General features: G+C 38.7%; 1 protein-coding gene across 9 annotated transcripts in view; it reads left to right on the top strand.

The window, feature by feature from the left end:
* zc3h13 (zinc finger CCCH-type containing 13) overlaps positions 1-23,596 on the top strand; it is a 301,826-nt gene that overhangs the window by 203,334 nt on the left and 74,896 nt on the right. For all 9 annotated transcript variants that reach the window (XM_073814423.1, XM_073814422.1, XM_073814421.1 and 6 more), the window contains one exon: positions 10,836-11,197. In XM_073814423.1, coding sequence (XP_073670524.1) covers positions 10,836-11,197 — 362 coding nt within the window. The remainder of the gene's footprint in view (positions 1-10,835; positions 11,198-23,596) is intronic.

Here is a 23,596-nt window from a genome sequence, read left to right as displayed (position 1 = left end):
ATGCAAACTTAGATCTTAAATCATGACAGTCATCACGTATGAATCATTTTTTGCCATGTTTGGCTTGACCCCGGTATCGCTGCTTGCAGCTATATTTATTAGGGGTCAAGCCACGAAGTGGCGTAGACACCTATTGTTATTGTTAGTTTTCTTATTATTATTCATCCTAGTTCTTCCGCCATTGAAGTCAATGGCAGCCCATAGAACCGTACGTAGGAAAGTTATGTAATTTGGCACACATGTAGAGGACAGTCTTAGAAGTTACTATAGCAACATTGGTGTGTCTAACTCAAAACCTCTAGCGCCACCAACAGTCCAAAAATCCACTTATGTTCATGCTCATAACTTCTGACCCGTGAGTCCTAGACAATAAATTATTGTTTCCTCTGAATCCTTGGCTCATGATGATTCAATTGCACACATTGATGTCATTTGTGTCATGCACATCTTTCCGCCATTTTGAATTTTCCGTAAAACCTACTTTTTCGAACTCCTCCTAGAGCGTTTGTCCGATTTGCATGTCATTTGGTATGTAGCATCTAGAGACACCCCAGACAAAAAGTTATCAAAAGCTTTTTGATAGACCAATGCGTTCTCGTATACAGTGACAACATATAAGGCGGCGAGCACGCCAAAACGGACGTGAGGCCGTATCTTCGCAAAACTTTTGTGTATCGACACGAAACTTGGTATATGTCATTACAGTCATGACCTGAGGGTGCCTGCAACGTTTCGTCTCAGCGCCACCTAGTGGTCACGAGATTCGAAAAATGCTTATTTTTGCTTATAACTACTTCAAACTTGAGTCTAAAATCATGAAGGTGGTTTTGTTAGATTCCTTGAGGCATGCCGAGTCAAACGATAACAAACGGTTTTCGGTCGGCCATTTTGGGTGTCGGCCATTTTGAATTTTCTCATTAAGTTCAGTATTTCACAAACAAAATGGCGTATCGCTACGAAATTTGGCATGGTTCATCAGTGACATGTTCTGAGCGCACCTATAAATCTATAGGACGGCGCCACCTAGTGGTCAGGATATGTAAAAAATTTTTTTGAAATCTTTATATCATTTGATTAAATTGCCACTATGACATAAGACTTCAATCTATTGATTTCTTGGCTCATGCTGAGTCCGACTGTACCAAATATGTCTGAGTCAAACCTACTTCCTGTCGGCCATTTTGAATTATATTGAACACCTACTTTTTCGAACTCCTCCTAGAGCGCTCGTGTGATTGGCTTGATTTTTGGTATGGATAATCTAGAGACACTCTAGACAAAAAGTTATCAAAAGATTTTCGGTAGACCTATCCGTTGTCGTATAACGCATCAAAGAATGCGAGGGCGAGCACGCCAAAATGTGTTTGAGCCTGTATCTTCGCAAAACTTTTGTGTATTAATATGATACTTGGTATATGTCATAACAGTGATGACCTGAGGGTGCATGCACCATTTCGTCACACTGCCCCCTACTGGTCACGAGATATAAAAAATGTCTATTTTAGCTTATAACTACTGCAAATTTGAATGTAAAATTATGAGACTGGTCTTGTTAGATTTCATGAGGCATGCCGAGTCAAACGATACCAAATGGTTTTTGGTCGGCCATTTTGTGTGTCGGCCATTTTGAATTTTTCTTTAAGTTCAAGTATTTCAGAAACGCAATTGCGTATTGTTATGAAACTTGGTGTGGTTCTTCAGCAACATGTTCTGGGAGAACTTGTAAACTTTTCGGTGCCCCCTAGTGGTCAAGAGATTTGAAGCTATATCTCTGCATCTCTTTATCGTATTTACACCAAATTTGGTGGGTGTCATCACAATCAAGACCTGAGTCACAATTTATTTTTTGGTCAGTGCCCCTTAGTGGTCAAGTCATTTAAGGCTATATCTCTGCATCTCTTTATTGTATTCACACCAAATTTGGTGGGTGTCATCACAATCAAGACCTGAGTCACAATTTATTTTTTGGTCAGTGCCCCCTAGTGGGCAAGTCATTTAAGGCTATATCTCCGTATCGCTTTATTGTATTTACACTAAATTTGGTATGTGTCATCACAGTCATGACCTGAGGCACCATCTATTCTTTCGGCACAGTGCCACCTAGTGGTCTCAAGATACGAATAAATTGCTTTTTTTCATAAAACTAATGCAAACTTAGATGTTAAATCATGGCAGTCATCACGTATGAATCATTTTTTGCCATGTTTGGCTTGACCCCGGTATCGCTGCTTGCAGCTATATTTAGTTATTCTTCTTCTTCCGCCATTGCGGTCTATGGCAGCCCATAGAACTGTACGTAGGAAAGTTATGAAATTTGGCACACTGATAAAGGACAGTCCAATGTGTCCCCACAGCAAATTTGGAGTCTTTATCTCTAACCCTCTAGCGCCACCAACAGTCCAAAGTTGCACTTATGTTTTTGCTTATAACTTCTGATCCGTAGGTCCTAGAAACGAAATTCTTGTTTCCTCTGATTCCTTGGCTCAAGACGACCCTATGACGTCATTTTCCGTCATGAAAAATTTTCCGCCATTTTGAATTATTCGTAAAACCTACTTTTTCGAACTCGTCCTAGAGCTTTTGTCCGATTGCCACGAAAATTGGTATGTATCATCTAGAGACCCTCACGGCAAAACGTTATCAAAAGAATTTCGATACACCAATCCGTTGTCGTATAGTGCGTCAACAAATTTTACGTAGAGCGCAAAAAAACAGATTTTAGGCTGTATCTTCGTCAAACTTAGGGCTATTGACACGACACTTGGTACTTGTGATGCCAGTCAGGAACTGAGTGTGCATGCACAGTTTCGTCGCAGCGCCACCTAGTGGCCAGACAGATGTTTTATACATCTATAACTTTGGCTGCGATCAACGTATTTTGACGGGACTTGATTTTTAGGAGTCCTGAGTAGACGCCGAGTCCAACGATACCAAACATGCCAGATTTCGCCTTACGGTTAGCCCTGCGCAGCAAAACAGCACTTAAAAAACACGCGCGAATATCTCCGCGAGCGTAATTCTGATCGACTCAAAAACACCATAGGAAGAACATGGCATTACCTTCTGAACAAAAAAGTTCTATTGGTGTTATATTAAAATTTTCATCAGAAATGGCTGAAAATTGCAAAAAACGAAAAATTACCTTTTAAATTTTGTGTTTTTTACACATAAATGGTTATAACTTCGCAACGAAAAGAGATTTTTTCACCAGATTTGATACGCTGATGTATGAGCAGAGTCTGAGGCCACACAAAAAATTGGTATGCCTGAACCACTAGGTGGCCCTATAATTGAACAAAATCTTTCATATCAAGCAAGCCCTATGGTCATACAACTATTTCTTTGCTGAACTAAAGTGTATAGTCATGAAACTAGCTAGATGTAACACAGTCATGACCTGAGGTTGCATGCACGATTCTGTCATAGCGCCACCTTTGGTTTGGAGATAGAAAATAGCTATTTTTGCCTAAAACTACTGCAACACATCTAAAACCATGAGTCATCATGGATTCTTCATTTTATGGCTTGGACTATAATCACTGGTGGATGTGAATTTACTCTCTAGCAACCAATGAGAATACCTTATGAACCGTTTTTGAAAGAGCTTTTTCTCTGCATCAGAACATCGTAGAGACATGGGGATGTCTCTTTTGACTGATTCAACGTGTTGTAACATGTTGTGACCCATGTTATGCCACTGCAAACATCACTCACATGTCCTTCTGTGCTCTATTGTTCCATGATTGTCAATAACATAGATTATTTTTGTTGATTACTTTTGCGTTTTTTTCATCTGAAATCATGAGGTTTACATAGGTTATTTAGTATTCTTATCCAAACTCAACTTTACACCCTTCTGTGCTCTTTTCGGCTTGACCCCTGGTATTGCTGCTTGCAGCTATATTTTATTTATTTATTTTATTTATATGTAAGACATATGCCCTGGATGTTATAGGGATGTTTTTTTTTAAAGATTGTGTGTATTATTAAACATTTCGAAATAAATAACAAAATGTTGAAAATGAGAGGTTTGGGCTTATTGTGTCCACTGAAAGTCACTTAAGTCAGAGTAAAGTACCGAAAAAGGTACCGCTGGGTACCGGTATCGAATTCCAGGTACCGGCAAAAATGTGAAAGGTACCCAACCCTAATCAGGACCTTGCTGTAGTAGTGATGTGATTACAGGAAGCGAGCGGAGTATCAGCGGAGTTGCAGAAGCCCCTCCCTTTACGCAAATTTCCTGGTGAATTTTTCGAATGACTAGAATTTCACGCGTGGCTTTTACGTGCGAATGAAGCGAGTGAACTCAAATGTTCAAGCGTCCAACTATGCTCGAATAGGGCGTTTTTGCCGCCTCTACCGCAGCTGGCGTAAACGCAACATTAGACTTATGGGGGCCCTAAGCAACTTTGTGAGGGGGGCCCTGTCAGTGAGGTTATAAAAACCCATTCACTGTCTCTGCTAAACCCTCTGGGGTCTGACCATTTTGGGACACTGGCAGAGGTTCTGACATGCTCTTACATTTGGTCTTTTTTCAGTTGCTTTAAATATAGTAATGGCTAATATCACATAACATTGTATTCAGCACATACTGCTAAAATAATATGTAAGTAACATTTGTGTACATGTTTGCATTTCTAAGTAAATTATGTTTGTGTTGTTAGAAAAATAAAAAATTAAAAGTTGCTGAAATAAGGCCAAGGGACACAACAACAAACAAAAATGGATCTTGTAGAGTTGGGAATTTTCTACAAAAAGATGTAAAAATTATTTTACCCACTCATTTGTAAGACACTTTTTGTTTTGTAAAGGCAATATGCAAGGGAGTGTCAATGATCATGAATATTGATGTGATCCACAGCTGAGAAGATAAAGACCCAACCTCCTAATAGCTCAATGAGTCAAGTTGTGCTAGAATTAATTTGAGGAGACTTAAAGGAACAATGTGTAGGATTGTGGCCAAAACTGGTACTGCAAACACAAAACTTTTGGCTAAAACTGGTACTGCAGTCACAAAACTGGTGGCCAATACACATGACAACATCAACATCAGTTGAGGGCTGCAACGCCACTTTTTAAATGACAATATCCTGGCTGGACCGCTGTTGTCAGTTATATAAGTATTTGAAATGAACATGATTTCTTAATGTCTAGTGACATATCAGGGCCATTTTATGATCAATTGATATAAATTCCATACATACTGTTCCTTTAAGGAGAATTTTTTTCTTGTACACTATTTTGTTATTAAACTACAATAAAATCAAAAAAAAAAAGGATCAAATGTAAATTTTGTACACAAACATTTTAGCAGACAACTTTGTGTCATTTTGGAAAATTACTGGAAAATCATATGACTGGCATTTCCATAGTGTTTATACAAACAATGCTAAGAAACTGAAACTTGGAGTGATACACAACAGAGCTTATCTTTGAGCTGTTACATAAACTTCATGTGGCTCAATGTTACCATATTACTTTTAAGTCCAAAAAGTGTGAATGTCTTTCTACTTCATGGTTTTGTACATTCTTTTTGTAATCGATTAATCTAGCACTTAAAACATGTGCGTGCTGTGTGTGAGGAAGAGTGACACCCCAGTCAGACCAGTTGCTTCATTGCAGTTTGGTACCTCAGAAATACATACATTCATTTTTAATAGAACGCTGCATTTGGCTTGCATCACTTGCATTGCGGTGCATTTTAGGTGAAGAATCCGTTTGAAAAATCGCCTCACAACATCACGTCCTGGCGTATACAGTGAATGCATGATGAAATTAATGGTGCGTGGCTACATAAAAGTTTAAGCATATGTGATGCTTGCCGCGATTGGTCTCACTGTCACGTGAGAGAGACGAGGGGGCATGCATTGTGTTTGTGAAGGGGTTCTTTTTTAGGCTTTACTCTCTTGCAATTGAACGTGAATACGTTTACTACTTAACCCTCTGGGGTCCGACCATTTTGGGACACTGGCAGAGGTTGTGACATGCTCTTACATTTGGTCTTTTTTCAGTTAGTTTAAAACATAATAATGGCAAGTGAGGAATTATCAGAATAAATTATCAGAAATGAGCCAATCACTGCGCAAATAGAAAATGTATATGATATAGTTAGAAAACAAAAGCAGTAAAATATCATAGTTTACAATAATTCTTCACATTTAACACTGCGTTCAGCACAATCTGGGCCACAATATTATGTGATCAACATGTATGTACATGTTCGTATTTTTTGAGAGAAAAATGTTTATGCGTGGTTTTTAAAAAAGCCAATTTTTTAAGTCACTGATATAAGTCCACAAATCCCATACTAAACATGTTTTAACAAGACTTTTCTACACAGGATCTAGTAGTCTAGAGTTTTTTGATGTGAAAATCATCCTGCCTACTCATTCACATAAAACAATATATTGATTTAGAAATTGAAACACTTTTTGTTTAGAGGGGCCGTATGCGAGAAGGATTGATTGACAGCTAGCAAACAAAAGGCTTGCATAATGAGCTGCATTATGAGGCAGGAATGTGAGAAGAAACTACAGTAAAGAACTTGAGGACAAATAAATGTATACATGTTTCTTTGTGGTTTATTAAGAAGTTAACAATATAATCAAAATAGACATGAAGGTCAGTAGGACATTTTCAGTTCATTTGGAAAGAATCCCTATTCAAAAACTTAACTTGTATAAACTAAGAAACTGATAAACAACAGAGCTGCTCATGTGGCTCATGTTACCATATAACTTTGTCCAAAAAGTGTGAATATGTTTTTCCACTTCATAGTTTTGTACTGATGAGAGGGATGCAGACCTATAAGAGAGTTATAAACAGCTGTTAGCATAAATTGTCCACAGAAACACCACATAAGCTATGTTACATACATAAGTGATGGGTAAATATCACTGATAGCACTACATCCAGATAAACTATCATGTACATAAACTAAATTCAGAACATCTCAGATAAACATCTGCAGTGATTAGTTATATAGAAAGCTGTTTTCAGATGACTGTTTTCAGATGCCCATCGATCGTCTAGCTTCTGTTTATAACGCCTTTCTGTAAGCGCGTATAAACTTTAAAAACACATCGCATATGTCGTCCATGTGCGCGAGCTCGCGTCGCGTAACAACACGTCGCTCATAAAAAACGGTGCCGCGTGTAAATCGCATTGTGTGGAATTGCGTTGCATGTAAACAATATATGGCATCATATTACAGCACACACTTAAAAGATCTTAAAAGACACACATTTAAAAGAAGTGCAGCCTTACTGAAAGTTGCCATGAAGGATATGAAAGTGAATAACTGTGTTTAACACTGTACAACATCCGCCATTACGTGAGATCACACGTCCTCGCTTGTAAACAATTCTAACATTTTTCAATCCGAAGCATGCGGTCTGCTGAGGTCGCTTGTGTAGGCTGAACTGCACAAGCCATAAGCATATTACATGATAGCAAATATAAATGAGGATAAATTAACTGTTACTTACTTCAAATATCCTCCTCCAGTGCGTCTTCCATTGTTCTTATTCTTAGGTAACATTAAAGATAAACGCATCTCTTCCTCAATGTCCAGACATAAATTAAGATATTCCTCACGTGTGTGTATGAAGTTTATCATCCAAACATGCGGTAAAGTCTTTAAATCTGATCAAACTTTACACTTTGTTTATTATTGTTGGAAATGCTCGTCTGCTCATTACCATGTCAACAGCGTGCACCGCCTGTGGGTGTGACCGCATTAAAGATAATGAAGTCAGCCAGGAAACACAGTACTCTCTTTACTTCAATGCAGATTATATAAACAATAGTTGTTTTCGATTATAATTAGCTTGTTTAAAAGTAGACATTTCAGGCTTTCTTTGGATATGTGTATCATGTTTGTGTGAAGATTATTTACTGATTTTTGTAACGTGATTTGAGAGAGAGCTGGCGGAGACAGAAATGTCTGAATGCGCACCCTGTTTATTTTCCCTATTTGACCAAAACACAAAAATCTCTTGTTATTGTGAATGTACACTAATTTGAGAGGACCCTTCACAGTTTCAAATGATGTCAAACACGTAAGGTGTATGATTATTAATGATGGAGTATTTTAAGTTGATTCTGCTATGATAAGGAGAAAACATGTCAAAACGCGTGGGCGGGTTTTTGGACCACTGGGGGTTAAAAACATCAAAGCTAAACATCATATCTAGTCAAACCGCATAACGATATCTCTACAAATACATAATGGGATTAAAATCAGTGAACATCAATAGGCGTATAAGGCATGTTACCTTGTTTCAGCAACGCTTGTTGAAACAGCAGTGGGTGTTTTCGTTTCAGATGCTGAATGTAATGTAATAAGAATGTAATGATCCCAAACTTTAGACATTCTCTGCCGTTTATCTTTATCTTTACCTTTACTCTCCACCATCGCGCCAACTAAATTCAAAATGTTTCATGCGCTATGGTGTTCTTCCTGAACATTGAACAACAGTCCGTGTGAATCTGATCTCTCCGCATGTAGTGTCCATCATAGGAATTTAACTAGGCTTCGGGGCAGAATTTTTGCCTCTGAATTTTTTTAAATCGATTTAATCGAGTAACTCGATGAATCGTTTCAGCCCTAGCTGTTGGCATTATGTCAACAGAACTACTACATACATGCATAACTGATATAACTGATAGCACTAAAATCATGTACATAAACTACATTCAGAACATCCCTTAACCATGGTTTTATTGTGGTAAAAGTGTAGTAACCATGTTTTTTGTTGTTTTAACTGTAGTTAACCATGGTTAATTTCCATAAAGGATCTCCTGAGATGAACATCTGCAGCATCTTGGTTATATAAAAAGCTTTCAGATGCCCATCGACTGATTGTTAAAAACATTATAAATAATGTTTTAATGCGTGCATTTCTGTAAGCACGTATTACTGTTTCTAAAACACGTCGCATGGGTCCACGTGTGCAAGTGCCCGTGTCTCCTCGCGCGTAAACAACGTGGTGTTTGTAAACAAAGGATTTGCGTCTGTATGGAATCATATTACAGCACAGACTTAAAATATCCTGTAGTGCATCCTTACTGAAAGATAAAGGGTAGCTGATTGTAAATTACTGTCTAAACTGCACGACATGTAGAAAAATATACGCCATACGATTGTTTCTCAATCCAAAGCGTGCAGTTTGCTGAGGTTGCATATGCAGGCTTAACAGCATAAGACATAAGCATATTACATGATAGCAAATATATAAATGAGGGTTAATTACTTACTTCAGGAATATTTTCCTCCTCCAGTCTGTCTTTCATTGCTCTTCTGAAGTAACGTTAAAGATGAACGCTTCTTTACTCTTCCTCATTGTCCAGACATAACTGAAGATCTGTTTATCATCCAAACACACAAAGTCTTTAAATCTGATAAAACTTTATGCTTTGTTTGTCACTGTTTGTTCGCCTAGTCATTACCAAGTGAATAGCGGGTACCGCCTGTGGGCGTGACCTAGTGCTGCACGATTAATCGCATCGCAATCGCGATGTCAGACTGTGCGATTATATGACAGCAAAATGTTGCAATTATATTAAATAAATAAATGTGTGGACTTGTTAACACAAACTTTCTGATAACAGTTTGATGATTTTCCTTGCTGTTTAAAAAAAGAAAGAAAAACGAACAAAAAAGGCAGTGCACGTGTGGCATGCACGTGTGTGGCGTGCGTCGTCACTTGTGTGTGCGCAGCGCGGAAATACTAGAGCAAAGATGGATGCAGAGGAGATTGACAGTAATCTGGTAGCTAAAAAAAAAACTCTACGTCTGTTGTATGGTGGTATTTTGGATTTAGGATTACTGACACTGAGCAGTTGCTACATCACGTGGCAATACGAAAACATTTCTAGTTTTACAAATACACATTTTAGCATTATCACTTAAATGTGTGTGGATTTTCCTTAAAACCCTTCAAGTTGACAAAGGATACCATTCATTATAATCGCAATCGCACATCGTAATATTAGCATCAATAACCGCAATGGGAAAAATTACCCAAATCGTGCAGCCCTAGCGTGACCTCATTACAGATAATGAAGTCAGCCATGAAAAACGTCTCTCTCTTTTCTTTAATACAGATTATATAAACAGGAAATATTTGGTTTCAATTATAATAAGTTTGCTTAAAAGTAGACATTTCAGGTTTTCTTTGAAAATGTGTATTATGTTTGTTTGACGAGTATTCACAGAGTTTCAATAGATTTTTGTAACGTGTTTGAGAGACAGCTGGCGGAGACAGAAATATCTGAATGCGCACCCTGTTTATTTTCTTTATTTGACAAAAACACAAAGATGTGTTGTTATTGTGAATGTACACAAATTAATGAAGACCCTTTAGAGTTGCAAATGAAGTATAACACGTAAGTGTATGATTATTACTGATGGAGTATTTGAAGTTGATTCTGCTTTGATGAGGAGAAAACATTTCAAAACTCGGCGCCGCGTTTTTGGACCTCAGAGTGTTTATTAGACCTCTATGGAACTATATATTAATTAAATTTTGTGAATAAAAATGTATAGAAAACTATCTGGACAGATGCTATTAAAATATCACACCTGTAACAACCCTAACTTCTGTAAACATTTGACTGCAGAATGCTGTTGTTTGCTTTTTAATTAGACCTGGGAGGATGTGCTTCCTGACTGTCATTCATTTACTAATGTCATTAAAGGGTGGAATTTAGGACAGAGATTTTAATCAAATTCAATGGATAAGTCTAGCAGATATTTCCATGCAGCTAAAATTGCTTGCATGTATCTCTTTCAGAAGGATTGGAAGTAGAACTAAGATGTTTTCTTGTTGCAGGTGTAGAACCCCACCTCGTCACCGGTGCAGCCCCTCCCCTCATTCCAGACAACAACACTCCCCCTCCTCACACTCTGGGTCCTCAGCACTGAGACAATCCCCCTCCCCTCGCCGCAGACAGGGTTCTGTCTCTCCCCCTTACCAACAAGACTTTCCCCCTCCCTCTTCATTCTCACCCCCTCCTATCCAGTCTTCACGCCACTCCCATTCTCCACTCACCCCTCATAGAGAGGCCTCCCCAAGCCCCACCCCTCGCAGGTCTAGCCCCAGCTCCAATCACCGCTCACAGGCCAGAGAGAGGGGTAGAGGAGAGAGAGAAAGGAGTCCTGTGATCCAGGAAAGACGCCATGAGCGCAAAGATGGTGAGAGATACCAGTTTTTGCATGTTAGATTTATTATTACAGTTATTTTATAGAAGTTTGGTCTTACATAGTGCTGCACAATTAATCGCATCGCAATCGCAATCGCAATGTCAGCCTGTGCAATTATATGACAGCAAAATGTTGCAATTATATTAAATAAATAAATGTGAGGACTTGTTAACACAAACTTTCTGATAACAGTTTGATGATTTTCCTTGCTTTTTTAAAAAAGAAAGAAAAACGAACAAAAAAGGCAGTGCACCGTGTGGCATGCACGTGTGTGGTGTGCGTCGTCACTTATACCAGAGTGAAGATGGATGCAGAGGAGGTTGACAGTGATCTGGTAGCAAAAAAAAAAACTACGTCTGTTGTATGGCGGTATTTTGGATTTAGGATTACTGACACTGAGCAGTTGCTACATCACGTGGCAATACGAAAACATTTCTAGTTTTACAAATACACATTTTAGCTAAACTGTGTGTGGATTTTCCTTAAAACCCATCAAGTTGACTCATGATACCATTTAGTATAATCGCAATCGCACATCGCAATATTAGCAGCAATAACAGCAATGGGAAAAATTACCCAAATCGTGCAGCCCTAGTCTTACAGATTTTTATGTGCAGCTGACTTCCCTCTATCCCTGGAATTTGGGTCTAACAGCCTAGCAAAAGAACAGAACATGTTCTGTGAATATGAAAAGCCATTTTGTCTTAGAAACACAAACCCTGTAATAGTTAGAAACAGAGTGTGATTGTATTTAGTCAAATAACATAAAGACCATTGTTTTTTTGTATGCTGTGTTTATAAGGTTAATGTAGCTGCTGTAGCTAAGTTACTTGCATCTAACGTCCTAGTTAACGTTACACACAGCAATATAAACAAAAGCTGCGCATGCTCTCTTTATGTCTTTATTGTAACATAATACATAAGATGCGTACCGCATCACATACCGAACCCATCTAAGCTTGAAGTTTTGTCTGATGGGATGGATTGAATAGCCTGCCAGATTTCTTCTATAGCAGTGTTTCTCAATGTTATTATTATTCCTGGAGTCACACTGCTCTGCACATTTTGTATGTCTCCCTTATTTAACACACCTGATTCAAATCATCAGCTCATTAGTAGAGAACTCTATGAACTGAAGTGATTGTATCAGATGAAAGAGACATACAAAATGTGCAGAGCAGTGGGCCTCCAGGAATAACGTTGAGAACCACTGTTCTATAGTTAAGGGGTCTATTAAAAGGGTTCTGTTTGTCTCAGAAACAATAGAAACTAAAGATGCAAGCAGCGATGGAAGGGCCCTCGCACGCATGTGCACCGCTACCCTATGGCATTAGTAAAGCAGTGAACCAGGGGCATACGAATTAAAGTGGGAAAAAATAGGTGGATATTCAAAGGAAAATTGATGTGCCACACCGCATGTGTGCAGCAGGTGGCGCTATGACTGTACCTGATTATTGTTATATTGATGTGTTCCGGCCGGGACCCCTAACAAACGTGTGAAGTCTGGAGCAGATCAAACAATGTATGCCTGAATTACAACAGCTTCCTGTTTCATGGTGAAACATCACTTTGCCAGGCTGCCACGGACACGCCCTTCCACGAAAAGTCAAGATATTCGCAATTTATCATTGCAAAGGGCTTAAGATCAGTCTGACCAGATATGATGATGATTTTATTAAATCTCTAAGAGCAGTAAATCACAGCGTAAAACAAGGCATTTCCTGCTACCTCTAGGTGGCGCTAGGACTGAAGCTGAATATTGGCATTGAAATGTGTTCAGGCCAAGACTCTTATCAAACGTGTGAAGTGTGGGGCAGATTTGACATTGTATGCCTTAGTTATAACAACTTCCTGTTTCATGGCGAAAATGCTGAATTTTGTCAGGCCGCCACGGGCACACCCTCCAACGAAAAGTCAAAAGCTCCGCAATTTAACATCGCAAAGGCCTTTAGATGAGATTGACCAAATATGATGACGATCTGATAAAATCTGTAGGAGGAGTTCGTTAAAGTACGAAGCCTGGAAATGACAAAATTTGCACAGAAATCAAAGCAAAAATTCTAAATGGCTGACTTCCTGTGGGGTTTAGAGCTTAGCTTCAAGAGACTTTTTTGTAAGTTTTGGGGTGATAGATCCTACCAAATTTCGTATCTGTATGTTTTTCGTAGTGGGGGGGCTGTCCTCTTGAAATTTTGCAGGTGGCGCTATTGAGCCATTTTTAGACGTCCACTTCTGACGCCTATACTACATGTAAATTTTCGCCACTTCTGATGCGTGTGCAAATTTTCATGAGTTTCCGAGTATGTTTAGCCCCTCAAAAATGCGATCCATTTCGGAAAAGAAGAAGAATAATTAAAACTGCAAGCAGTGATGGAAGGGCCCTCGCACGCATGTGCACCGCCACTCTATGGCCTTAGTAAAGCAATGAACCAGGGGGATTGAAATTTCAGTGGGTAAATATAGGCGGATATTCAAAGGAACTTTGAAGTGCCACACCTCCTTTGTGCAGCAGATGGCGCTATGATTGTGATTGATTGTTGTAACATTGATGTGTTGAGGCCAGGACCCTTGTCAAACGTATGATGTCTGTGACAGGTCGGACATTGCATGCCTGAGTTACAACAGCTTTCTCATGGCGAAACATCACTCTTTGCGAGGCCGCCACGGACACGCCCTTCAACGAAAAGTCAAGATCTTCGCAATTTATCATCGCAAAGGGCTTAAGATCAGTCTCACCTGATATGATAATGATTTGATTAAATCTCTGAGAACAGTGAATCACAGCGTAAAACAAGGCATTTCCTGCTACCTCTAGGTGGCGCTAGGACTGAAGCTGAATATTGGCATTGAAATGTGTTCAGGCCAAGACTCTTATCAAACATGTGAAGTGTGGGGCAGATTGCACATTGTATGCCTTAGTTATAACAACTTCCTGTTTCATGGCAAAAACACTGAACTTTGTCAGGCCGCCACGGACACACCTTCCAACGAAAGTCAAAAGCTCCGCAATTTAACATCGCAAAGGCCTTTAGATGAGATTGACCAAATATGATGACGATCTGACAAAATCTCTAGGAGGAGTTCGTTAAAGTACGAAGCCTGGAAATGACAACATTTGCACAGAAATCACAGCAAAAATTCAAAATGGCTGACTTCCTGTGAGGTTTAGAGCTTCGCTCCAAGAGACTTTTTTGTAGGTCGTGGGGTGATATATGACCCTACCAAATTTCGTATCTGTAGAATTTTCGTAGTGGCGGGGCTGTTCTCTTGAAATTTTGCAGGTGGCGCTATCGAGCCATTTCTGCACGCCCACTTCTGGCGCCTATGCCACATGTAAATTTTTGCCACTTCTGACGTGTTTGCAACGTTTTATGACTTTTTGAGGTTGTTTAGCCTGTCAAAATGGGATTCATTTAGCGATACTTTGCCAGGCCGCCACGGACACGCCCTTTAATAAAAAGTCAAGGTCGTTGCTTTTTATCATCACACAAGGTCTTGAGATTACACTGGTGAAATATGATGTTGATATGGTTAAATACCTAAGAGCAGTAAGTCACAGCGTCAAACATGGTATTTCCTGCTGCCTCTAGGTGGCGCTATGAGTGTTACTGAATTATGCCATGTTGATGTGTTCAGGCCTGGACCCTTATCAAACGTGTGAAGTCAGGGGCAGATCGGACAATGTATGCCTGAATTACATCAGCTTCCTGTTTCATGGCGAAACATTACACTTTGCCAGGCCGCCACGGACACACCCTCCAATGAAAAGTCAAAAGCTCCGCAATTTAGCATTGCAAAGGCCTTTAGATGATACTGACCAAATATGATGATGATCGGATTAAATCTCTAGGAGGAGTTCGTTAAAGTACGACGCTTGGAAATGTCAAAAAATGACAGAGAAAATTCAAAATGGCTGACTTCCTGTGGGGTTTAGAGCTTAGCTCCAAGATACTTTTTTGTAGGTCTTGGAGTAATAGATGATCCTACCAAATTTCGTATCTGTACGTTTTTCATAGTGGGGGGGCTGTTCTCTTGAAATTTTGCAGGTGGCGCTATCGAGCCAATTTTACACGCCCACTTCTGACGCCTATACTACATGTAAATTTTCGCCACTTCGGACGCGTGTGCAAATTTTCATGAGTTTTGGGGTATGTTTAGGCCCTCAAAAATGCAATCCATTTCGGAGAAGAAGAAGAAGAAGAATAAACGGAGCAAAAACAATAGGGTCCTCACACCCTGGTGTGCTCGGGCCCTAATAATAATAATAAACGGAGCAAAAACAATAGGGTCCCCACACCCTGGTGTGCTCGGGCCCTAATAATAATAAACGGAGCAAAAACAATAGGGTCCTCACACCCTGGTGTGCTCGGGCCCTAATAATTGCCATTTGTGGCAGATAATCTGATAAATCCCATAGCCCTCAGATTTGTATAATTTCCTATAAAAATTAGAAAATGTATCATTTAATTATCTGGGGGTCATAAGAAACTCTGCCCTCTGGAGTCCTCTTTCTTGTTGTGATATGCAAATAAACGGCTGGGTTCATTTCCGAATTAATAATATTTTTGGTTACTAAAAAACGGTAATTCTCACTCTGGCTCTGTTCAGGTGAATCCAATTGGTCTGATTTGGTAATTGTTTGTGTTGGTTTTCTAGACATGTCACTTTGGTCTCTAATTAGGGCCCGAGCACACCAGGGTGTGAGGACCCTATTGTTTTTGCTCCGTTTATTATTATTAGGGCCCGAGCACACCAGGGTGTGAGGACCCTATTGTTTTTGCTCCGTTTATTATTCTTCTTCTTCTTCTTCTTCTTCTTCTTCTCCGAAATGGATCGCATTTTTGAGGGCCTAAACATACCCGAAAACTCATGAAAATTTGCACACGCGTCAGAAGTGGCGAAAATTTACATGTAGTATAGGCGTCAGAAGTGGGCGTGTAAAAATGGCTCGATAGCGCCACCTGCAAAATTTCAAGAGAACAGCCCCCCCACTACGAAAAACTTACAGATACGAAATTTGGTAGGATCATCTATTACTCCAAGACCTACAAAAAAGTCTCTTGGAGCTAAGCTCTAAACCCCACAGGAAGTCAGCCATTTTGAATTTTCTCTGTCATTTTTTGACATTTCCAAGCGTCGTACTTTAACGAACTCCTCCTAGAGATTTAATCCGATCATCATCATATTTGGTCAATATCATCTAAAGGCCTTTGTGATGCTAAATTGCGGAGCTTTTGACTTTTCATTGGAGGGCGTGTCCGTGGCGGCCTGGCAAAGTGTAATGTTTCGCCATGAAACAGGAAGCTGATGTAATTCAGGCATACATTGTCCGATCTGCCCCTGACTTCACACGTTTGATAAGGGTCCAGGCCTGAACACATCAACATGGCATAATTCAGTAACACTCATAGCGCCACCTAGAGGCAGCAGGAAATACCATGTTTGACGCTGTGACTTACTGCTCCTAGGTATTTAACCATATCAACATCATATTTCACCAGTGTAATCTCAAGACCTTGTGTGATGATAAAAAGCAACGACCTTGACTTTTCATTAAAGGGCGTGTCCGTGGCGGCCTGGCAAAGTATCGCTAATTGAATCACATTTTGACAGGCTAAACAACCTCAAAAAGTCATAAAACGTTGCACACACGTCAGAAGTGGCAAAGTTTACATGTGGCATAGGCGCCAGAAGTGGGCGTGCAGAAATGGCTCGATAGCGCCACCTGCAAAATTTCAAGAGAACAGCCCCGCCGCTACGAAAATCCTACAGATACGAAATTTGGTAGGGTCATATATCACCCCAAGACCTACAAAAAAGTCTCTTGGAGTGAAGCTCTAAACCTCACAGGAAGTCAGCCATTTTGAATTTTTGCTGTGATTTCTGTGCAAATTTTGTCATTTCCAGGCTTCGTACTTTAACGAACTCCTCATAGAGATTTTGTCAGATCGTCATCATATTTGGTCAATCTCATCTAAAGGCCTTTGCGATGTTAAATTGCGGAGCTTTTGACTTTTCGTTGGAAGGTGTGTCCGTGGCGGCCTGAGAAATTTCAGCGTTTTCGCCATGAAACAGGAAGTTGTTATAACTAAGGCATACAATGTCCAATCTGCCCCACACTTCACATGTTTGATAAGAGTCTTGGCCTGAACACATTTCAATGCCAATATTCAGCTTCAGTCCTAGCGCCACCTAGAGGTAGCAGGAAATGCCTTGTTTTACGCTGTGATTCACTGTTCTCAGAGATTTAATCAAATCATTATCATATCAGGTGAGACTGATCTTAAGCCCTTTGCGATGATAAATTGCGAAGATCTTGACTTTTCGTTGAAGGGCGTGTCCGTGGCGGCCTCGCAAAGAGTGATGTTTCTCCATGAGAAAGCTGTTGCAACTCAGGCATGCAATGTCCGACCTGTCACAGACATCATACGTTTGACAAGGGTCCTGGCCTCAACACATCAATGTTAAAACAATCAAATACAATCATAGCGCCACCTGCTGCACAAAGGAGGTGTGGCACTTCAAAGTTCCTTTGAATATCCGCCTATATTTACCCACTGAAATTTCAATCCTTCTGGTTCATTGCTTTACTAAGGCCATAGAGTGGCGGTGCACATGCGTGCGAGGGCCCTTCCATCACTGCTTGCAGTTTTAATTCTCTCCTTATTTTTGGTCTTGAGTTTACTCACAAAAGAAGAATATCAGATAATGTGGCCCCGTAAAAAAACTGTCTGAGATATAAAACAGGGACAGTCAATATTTGGGGCATATACATTTCCAATAGTGAAACGCATTCCAAAAATAAGCCTGAGACTAATATAAATCTCCCATCAGAGTCTACATAGTCCAGATTGAATGGGATGTTTTTGTAAGTTTGAGTGGCTACGCCTCCTTACACTTTTTGGTTTTGGGTCAATCATTCAAAAAATATTTGAGGTATCAAAAATTTTATATTTTTACACAAGCAACACACACATCTCTGCTACAAATGTCCATTTGAAGTTAGTTTATAGTACTTACCATTCTTTGGACAATTTCAACAAACGTGACAGAAGTGCAAACATTACAACTTAGATGGGGTTAATTGTAACAGTTAGTTGTAACACTTGTTAAAAATTAAGTTTGCAGGCAAATATTTCAATACTATTTTGTCTATTTACTGGAAGTGGATATTGCTTCTATATCTGTCTATAATAGACAGGTATCCACACTGTTTTCATTCATCCAACCCTTTTCTAACAATAGTTCAATTATACTGTAAATAGATAAAAAATTTCTAAATATGTGAGAAAAAGCAGCACAATTATGACCAAAAATTTTTAATATGTGACCCAGTCTGTAATACCCTGTAATATACTGTAATATACTTTTTGAGTTACTGGCGCAAAACATGATTTGGTCGCACAATTTAGTTATATTAAGCCGCTTTGGATAATAATTAACAATAATGAAACTGTACTGCATACAGATGTGTTTTTTATTTTACTTGCCATCTTTTAAACCACATGTCGCCTTGTTTTCTTTAACGTTGTAGTGTTTCCCACAAATCGGTGAAAAGGGCAATCATTACCCACTGACAAAAAATGATCTACTATACATGTGACAAAGAACTAATGTGTTACACAATACTTTGATTTATTGAACATTCATTTTAATTTCACAATATAATTCATTAATCTAACCACCCCAAACTTTCTCTGCCATGAACAAAGCTGACACTGTTTGTCAAAGCACCACGAAAACACTTACTGTTTTTGCACTGAAATATGAAGCAATTAGATGACCCCTTTTATCAAACTCAATATAATACAATACTATGTGTTAGTATATTAATAGACAGTGCAGGTCTATAGATTATTAATGTGACTGATGTTATAATGGTCATAATTTCTATTAGATAGGCACTTTTATTGCTACTGCTCTATCTTTCTATTTCTCTCTTGCCAATTAAAAAAGCTTAATCCACTCATTATTTCAGATTTAAAAGTCAACTTTCTGTCCCGGTGACAGGAAATGTAATGTAAAACTTTACAGCTTTGCGTTTTTTCGTTCATTGCAATGGGTTTGACATTAGCATTGCTTTTTTGCTACCGCGTGTCACGTCTATTTAGTACATGGTGTTAAAGATTTACGTTAAAGTGCTGCAAGTGTCACACATATTACTAAACCAATGTGCCTTCTATTAAACAATGACTGTTAACAATTCTCCAAACGTAACTTTGGAAAACGAGCGAGCATTTAACGTTACCATAATAAAGTTTAAATGAACAGTCTCCTGCACAATTAATACGAAAGATTCTTACACTATATGAGAAATAGATATCCAATTATAACTGTAATTTTTAATTTAATTTCTTACCTGATGCAGACAGAAACATTCTTGACGTCTTGACTGGAAAGGCGGTTGGAAAAGAACGTCACAGCGCAGGCGCAACACAATATGCGTTGTCTGTTTTTTATTCTTTCAATAAAACAAATACAAAACAGACTCGATAATAATGATCATGAATTTCATAATAATGAAATAAAAATAACACACGAAAAAAAATATACAATAATGCGTAGCTGTCTGTCCATGTGAAACGTCATCAGTAGCGGACTCGTGTGAACTTACGACAGCCACCAATGGAAGAGAAAGCCTGCATAATGTTTAAGTATTACTCTTATTGTCTCACAAAATGTATGTTCAAAAGCTTTTTAGGCGAGAATGTATGTATAAAAAGTTCACATTTGTGGTCGGTTTATAAAGAGAGCGTTTATTAAAAAGCAGTGGCGGTTCTAGACAAATTTCATTAGGGGGGCCAATGAGGGGCCAGTGTTTTACCAGAGGGGCACATAAAAAAATGGCAAGAAATTATATTTAAAGATTATGGGGTGGTTACAGGAATTAGTTTAAGATAGGACTAGGCCTTAGTTTAATTAGGAAATATTACTAGTTTTAACATACATTATACATTACTTGTGTGTGCATTTTGAAGCAAAACAAAGGGCACTGGTGTATTTTAAGATATGGCATTGCAAGTTGTTTTCAGTTTGGACAGCTCTTACATTTATTTTAGTCTAGGACTAGTCCCTTTCCGGGAAACCACCCCGTAAACTTTATTTTACTTTACAATCATATACTTTTTTATTTAATACAAGAGTGAGTCAGGTGCAAAAGGGGAGCTGGGCTCTTTTCTAAAGCCCCCAACCGAAAAGCATGCAAGCCTACTCAATAAACTTTATGAAATGCAAACTTTTATAAAGACAAACGTTTGTTTTAGTTTACATATAAACACACATTGCTAGACAGTTAGGGACCACAATCTAATCAACATTTAAAATATTTATTTTAAATTGTAAACATTTTTATATGTAACATTTAATTATATTCCTCCAATTTTATGCACGTATATGTAAGAGCATAATTACAGCGCTTTTTACAATGTGTAAACTTTAAAAAGTTAGCGAGATGTTGGTTTTGCCGGTTGTTGATGAGTAACAGCTGTAAATGATCACAACACGCTTATTGCAGCCACATCCCAGGAGAACAAGTGAACAGTGTCCCAATGTCAAGTCAGCTAGAGTCCTTACTAGTGCCCAAACATTCTCAACATCGGGAAGTTGGGAACGAATTGAGACACTCGCCGAGCAGCACCCACAGGCGGCTACAGTGGTTGGGTGCGCCGCTCTAATTTGCCCGTGTAGAACGTTTCGTCGCATTAGTTCCGCTTTTGGCGCTCGCGTGTAAAATCAAAATAAATGTATACTTTTTTATTTGGTCAACACGGGGTGGCCACAGGGGTGGCCAGGGACATGTCTACAGAGGCACGGGCCACCCTTGACCTCCGTGTAGAACCGCCACTGTTAAAAAGTCTCCAACTCTTTCGGAGTTCTGATCCAGACAACCAACGGGTACTCAGCGCTCATGTACCCCGCCCAACGCAGCTTGATCTCGGCGAGTCCTTCTGAAAATCACCGCTGGGTGTTATGTGTTAGTAGTGGTGTAAATAAAAACAAACAAACAGTGTTATATACATTTTATTTTCGGTACTGTCTTTGTTCTGAACAATCTTTGGTCACATAAATATATTATCTGTTCCTGGGCAAATCGTTTTGACTAAGGACAAAGTTGCATATTTTTTATTTAACTTTGTGGTGAAGCGCAGCCTTATTTGTGCTTTTGACCGAACTTGCTTGTATATTTCCTATTGTACAAACATCTTATACTTGATAAAGGAATGTGTTATATATGATATTTTGTTTTTATAACAAACAAAAGTACAGGATAATTATTGTCAGTGCACGTTGCCTAAATCACTTTTTTATATATAGTGTTTTATATAAAAAAATTTCATGTTACTTCGTTTAAATATAAATCGTAATTATATTAGAATAATTATACATTTCATTGTATTGTGTACTGGTAAACGTGTGTTACACATTCATTGTGTAAGCAGTTAAGCATAATATTTACACATTATGTGTCAGTTCCAACATAAAAATTTATTAGAATCCTGTTATACATATTTTGTGTAAATTTTTAACACATCAATTTTAAGAGTGTAACTATAGTGATTGTTTAACTAACAGCTGACCAGCTTAGGAAATCTCTATGGCTAATTTATAAGATATATTGCTGAATCAGTATGTTGTTTTTCTTGTTAATTGAGTCTTTTTGGGTTGCCTATCTTATGCGTAGAATTAGTCAAGGAGGTTGAGTCTTATAACTTCCTTCAAAGTTTGTGCATACTGACATGTGCAACAAATGCATATAGGGTGATAGACTCATAGATTTGCATAATTTAAAGTACAGGTTTTAAAGTTTGGGTCAACCTGTGGCACAGCTTTAAAGCTAAAATTTATAAAATCCTATCAGAGGTCCAAAAATGTAATTGAAACACACCAGTGGCTTTGCTGTCATCAGGATTAAACATGTTACCCCTCGAACCCTATTAATATTTAATAATAAGTTAAAAATAAGGCTGAATTCGTAAACAAGACTGGTTTATTTAAGTTAACAGAGTATTAGATTCACAAGTTATAAGCATATTACAAGAATTTACGATCAACTAAGAATAATAGTAAACTTTATAAAGGTTAAAATTCTAAAATAAGACTTGATGACGTATGCATCCTACAAATGCGACCTCCGGTGGCTGCAGACTTCGGATTAAGAAATGGCCACAGACTGAACAAATTCAATTGAAATAGAACAATACAAGTCCAGTCTACAGTGACAACAAAACACAAGTTACATCATGCCTATAAATGATGTAACGAGTCTTCATTTCCACCAACAACACAATAACAACAATACATACCAGGTAGCAATAAAACAAAAGTGATCTGTAGCATATAAAAGTGTACTCACCTTAAAATAATCACAGCGGGTCACGGGAGTAAAAATCTCATAAGAACTCAATCTTTCCTCATGTAGATTTTGGCGTGTGAGGTTTTCTCAGACATGATCTGAATGAGTTGATGATAGCACAGAACTGCCAAAATTTGATTTTTAGGCCAATTACAATAAACAGCCTGGCCAAAGGAATAACGAGTGAAATATAAACCTACAATATGGTGTGCTTACTGTATAACCATATTATGTATGGTACATGTATATCTACTATGTACCATACTACAACCAAACACTTTTATTGTAATAAACAGAACGTCTGATACCAAAATATAAACGTATTGAAAGGTGTGCAGCTGGAGACTTGCCATTGGCTGTTGTATTTGAATAAATAATTAGGTGAGTCTAAGAAAGGATTACAGGGGCTATTTTGGAGATGTTTTACTAGAAATGTTATTTTGTTTCATATAATTATGTCTTATATTATTTCGTTTAATGTAATAATGCGTTAAATTTATCTGATATAAATTTTAAAGATCTTTTTTTAAGTTACCGTTGTAGAGATCAGTAGTACCTTTGCTGTGGTTAAATAGTACTGAAGAGGGTGCATATTGATCGAGAGAGGGCGAGAGCTCTTATGTAATGAAAGTGCTCAAGTTCACGCAGTATTTTTTTATCTTTAATAATAAGTTTGGCCATACGATCAGGGGGGGCACGCTGTGTCCATCTGGGGGGGGCACTGCTCCCTAATGCCAGCCCTTGGCGACGGGCCTGGCTCATGGCCGTTCTCCGATCGACTCTGGTTTTACACACAATATTAATCAGATCCGGACCTGACGGACCATTTAAAATATAAACCGGAACCGTACAGGTCCGGCATCCTCAGTGAAGACCTATAATGGTGAAACTCTGCTCAAGTTTAGAAACGTGGAAGGATACAATGTGACACTGAGCTTACTTCGCATCGCACCCAATTCAACAGAGAAAAAGGGAGAACACGAACGCACACAGAACTCATCGGGAGAGACACTACTCGCATCGCACTGCAAAATGAA

Source organism: Paramisgurnus dabryanus, chromosome 4, assembly GCF_030506205.2.
Source record: "Paramisgurnus dabryanus chromosome 4, PD_genome_1.1, whole genome shotgun sequence".
Taxonomy (NCBI): Eukaryota; Metazoa; Chordata; class Actinopteri; order Cypriniformes; family Cobitidae; genus Paramisgurnus; species Paramisgurnus dabryanus.
Note: the sequence above shows the minus strand (reverse complement) of the source record. Positions and strands in the feature narration are given on the sequence as shown.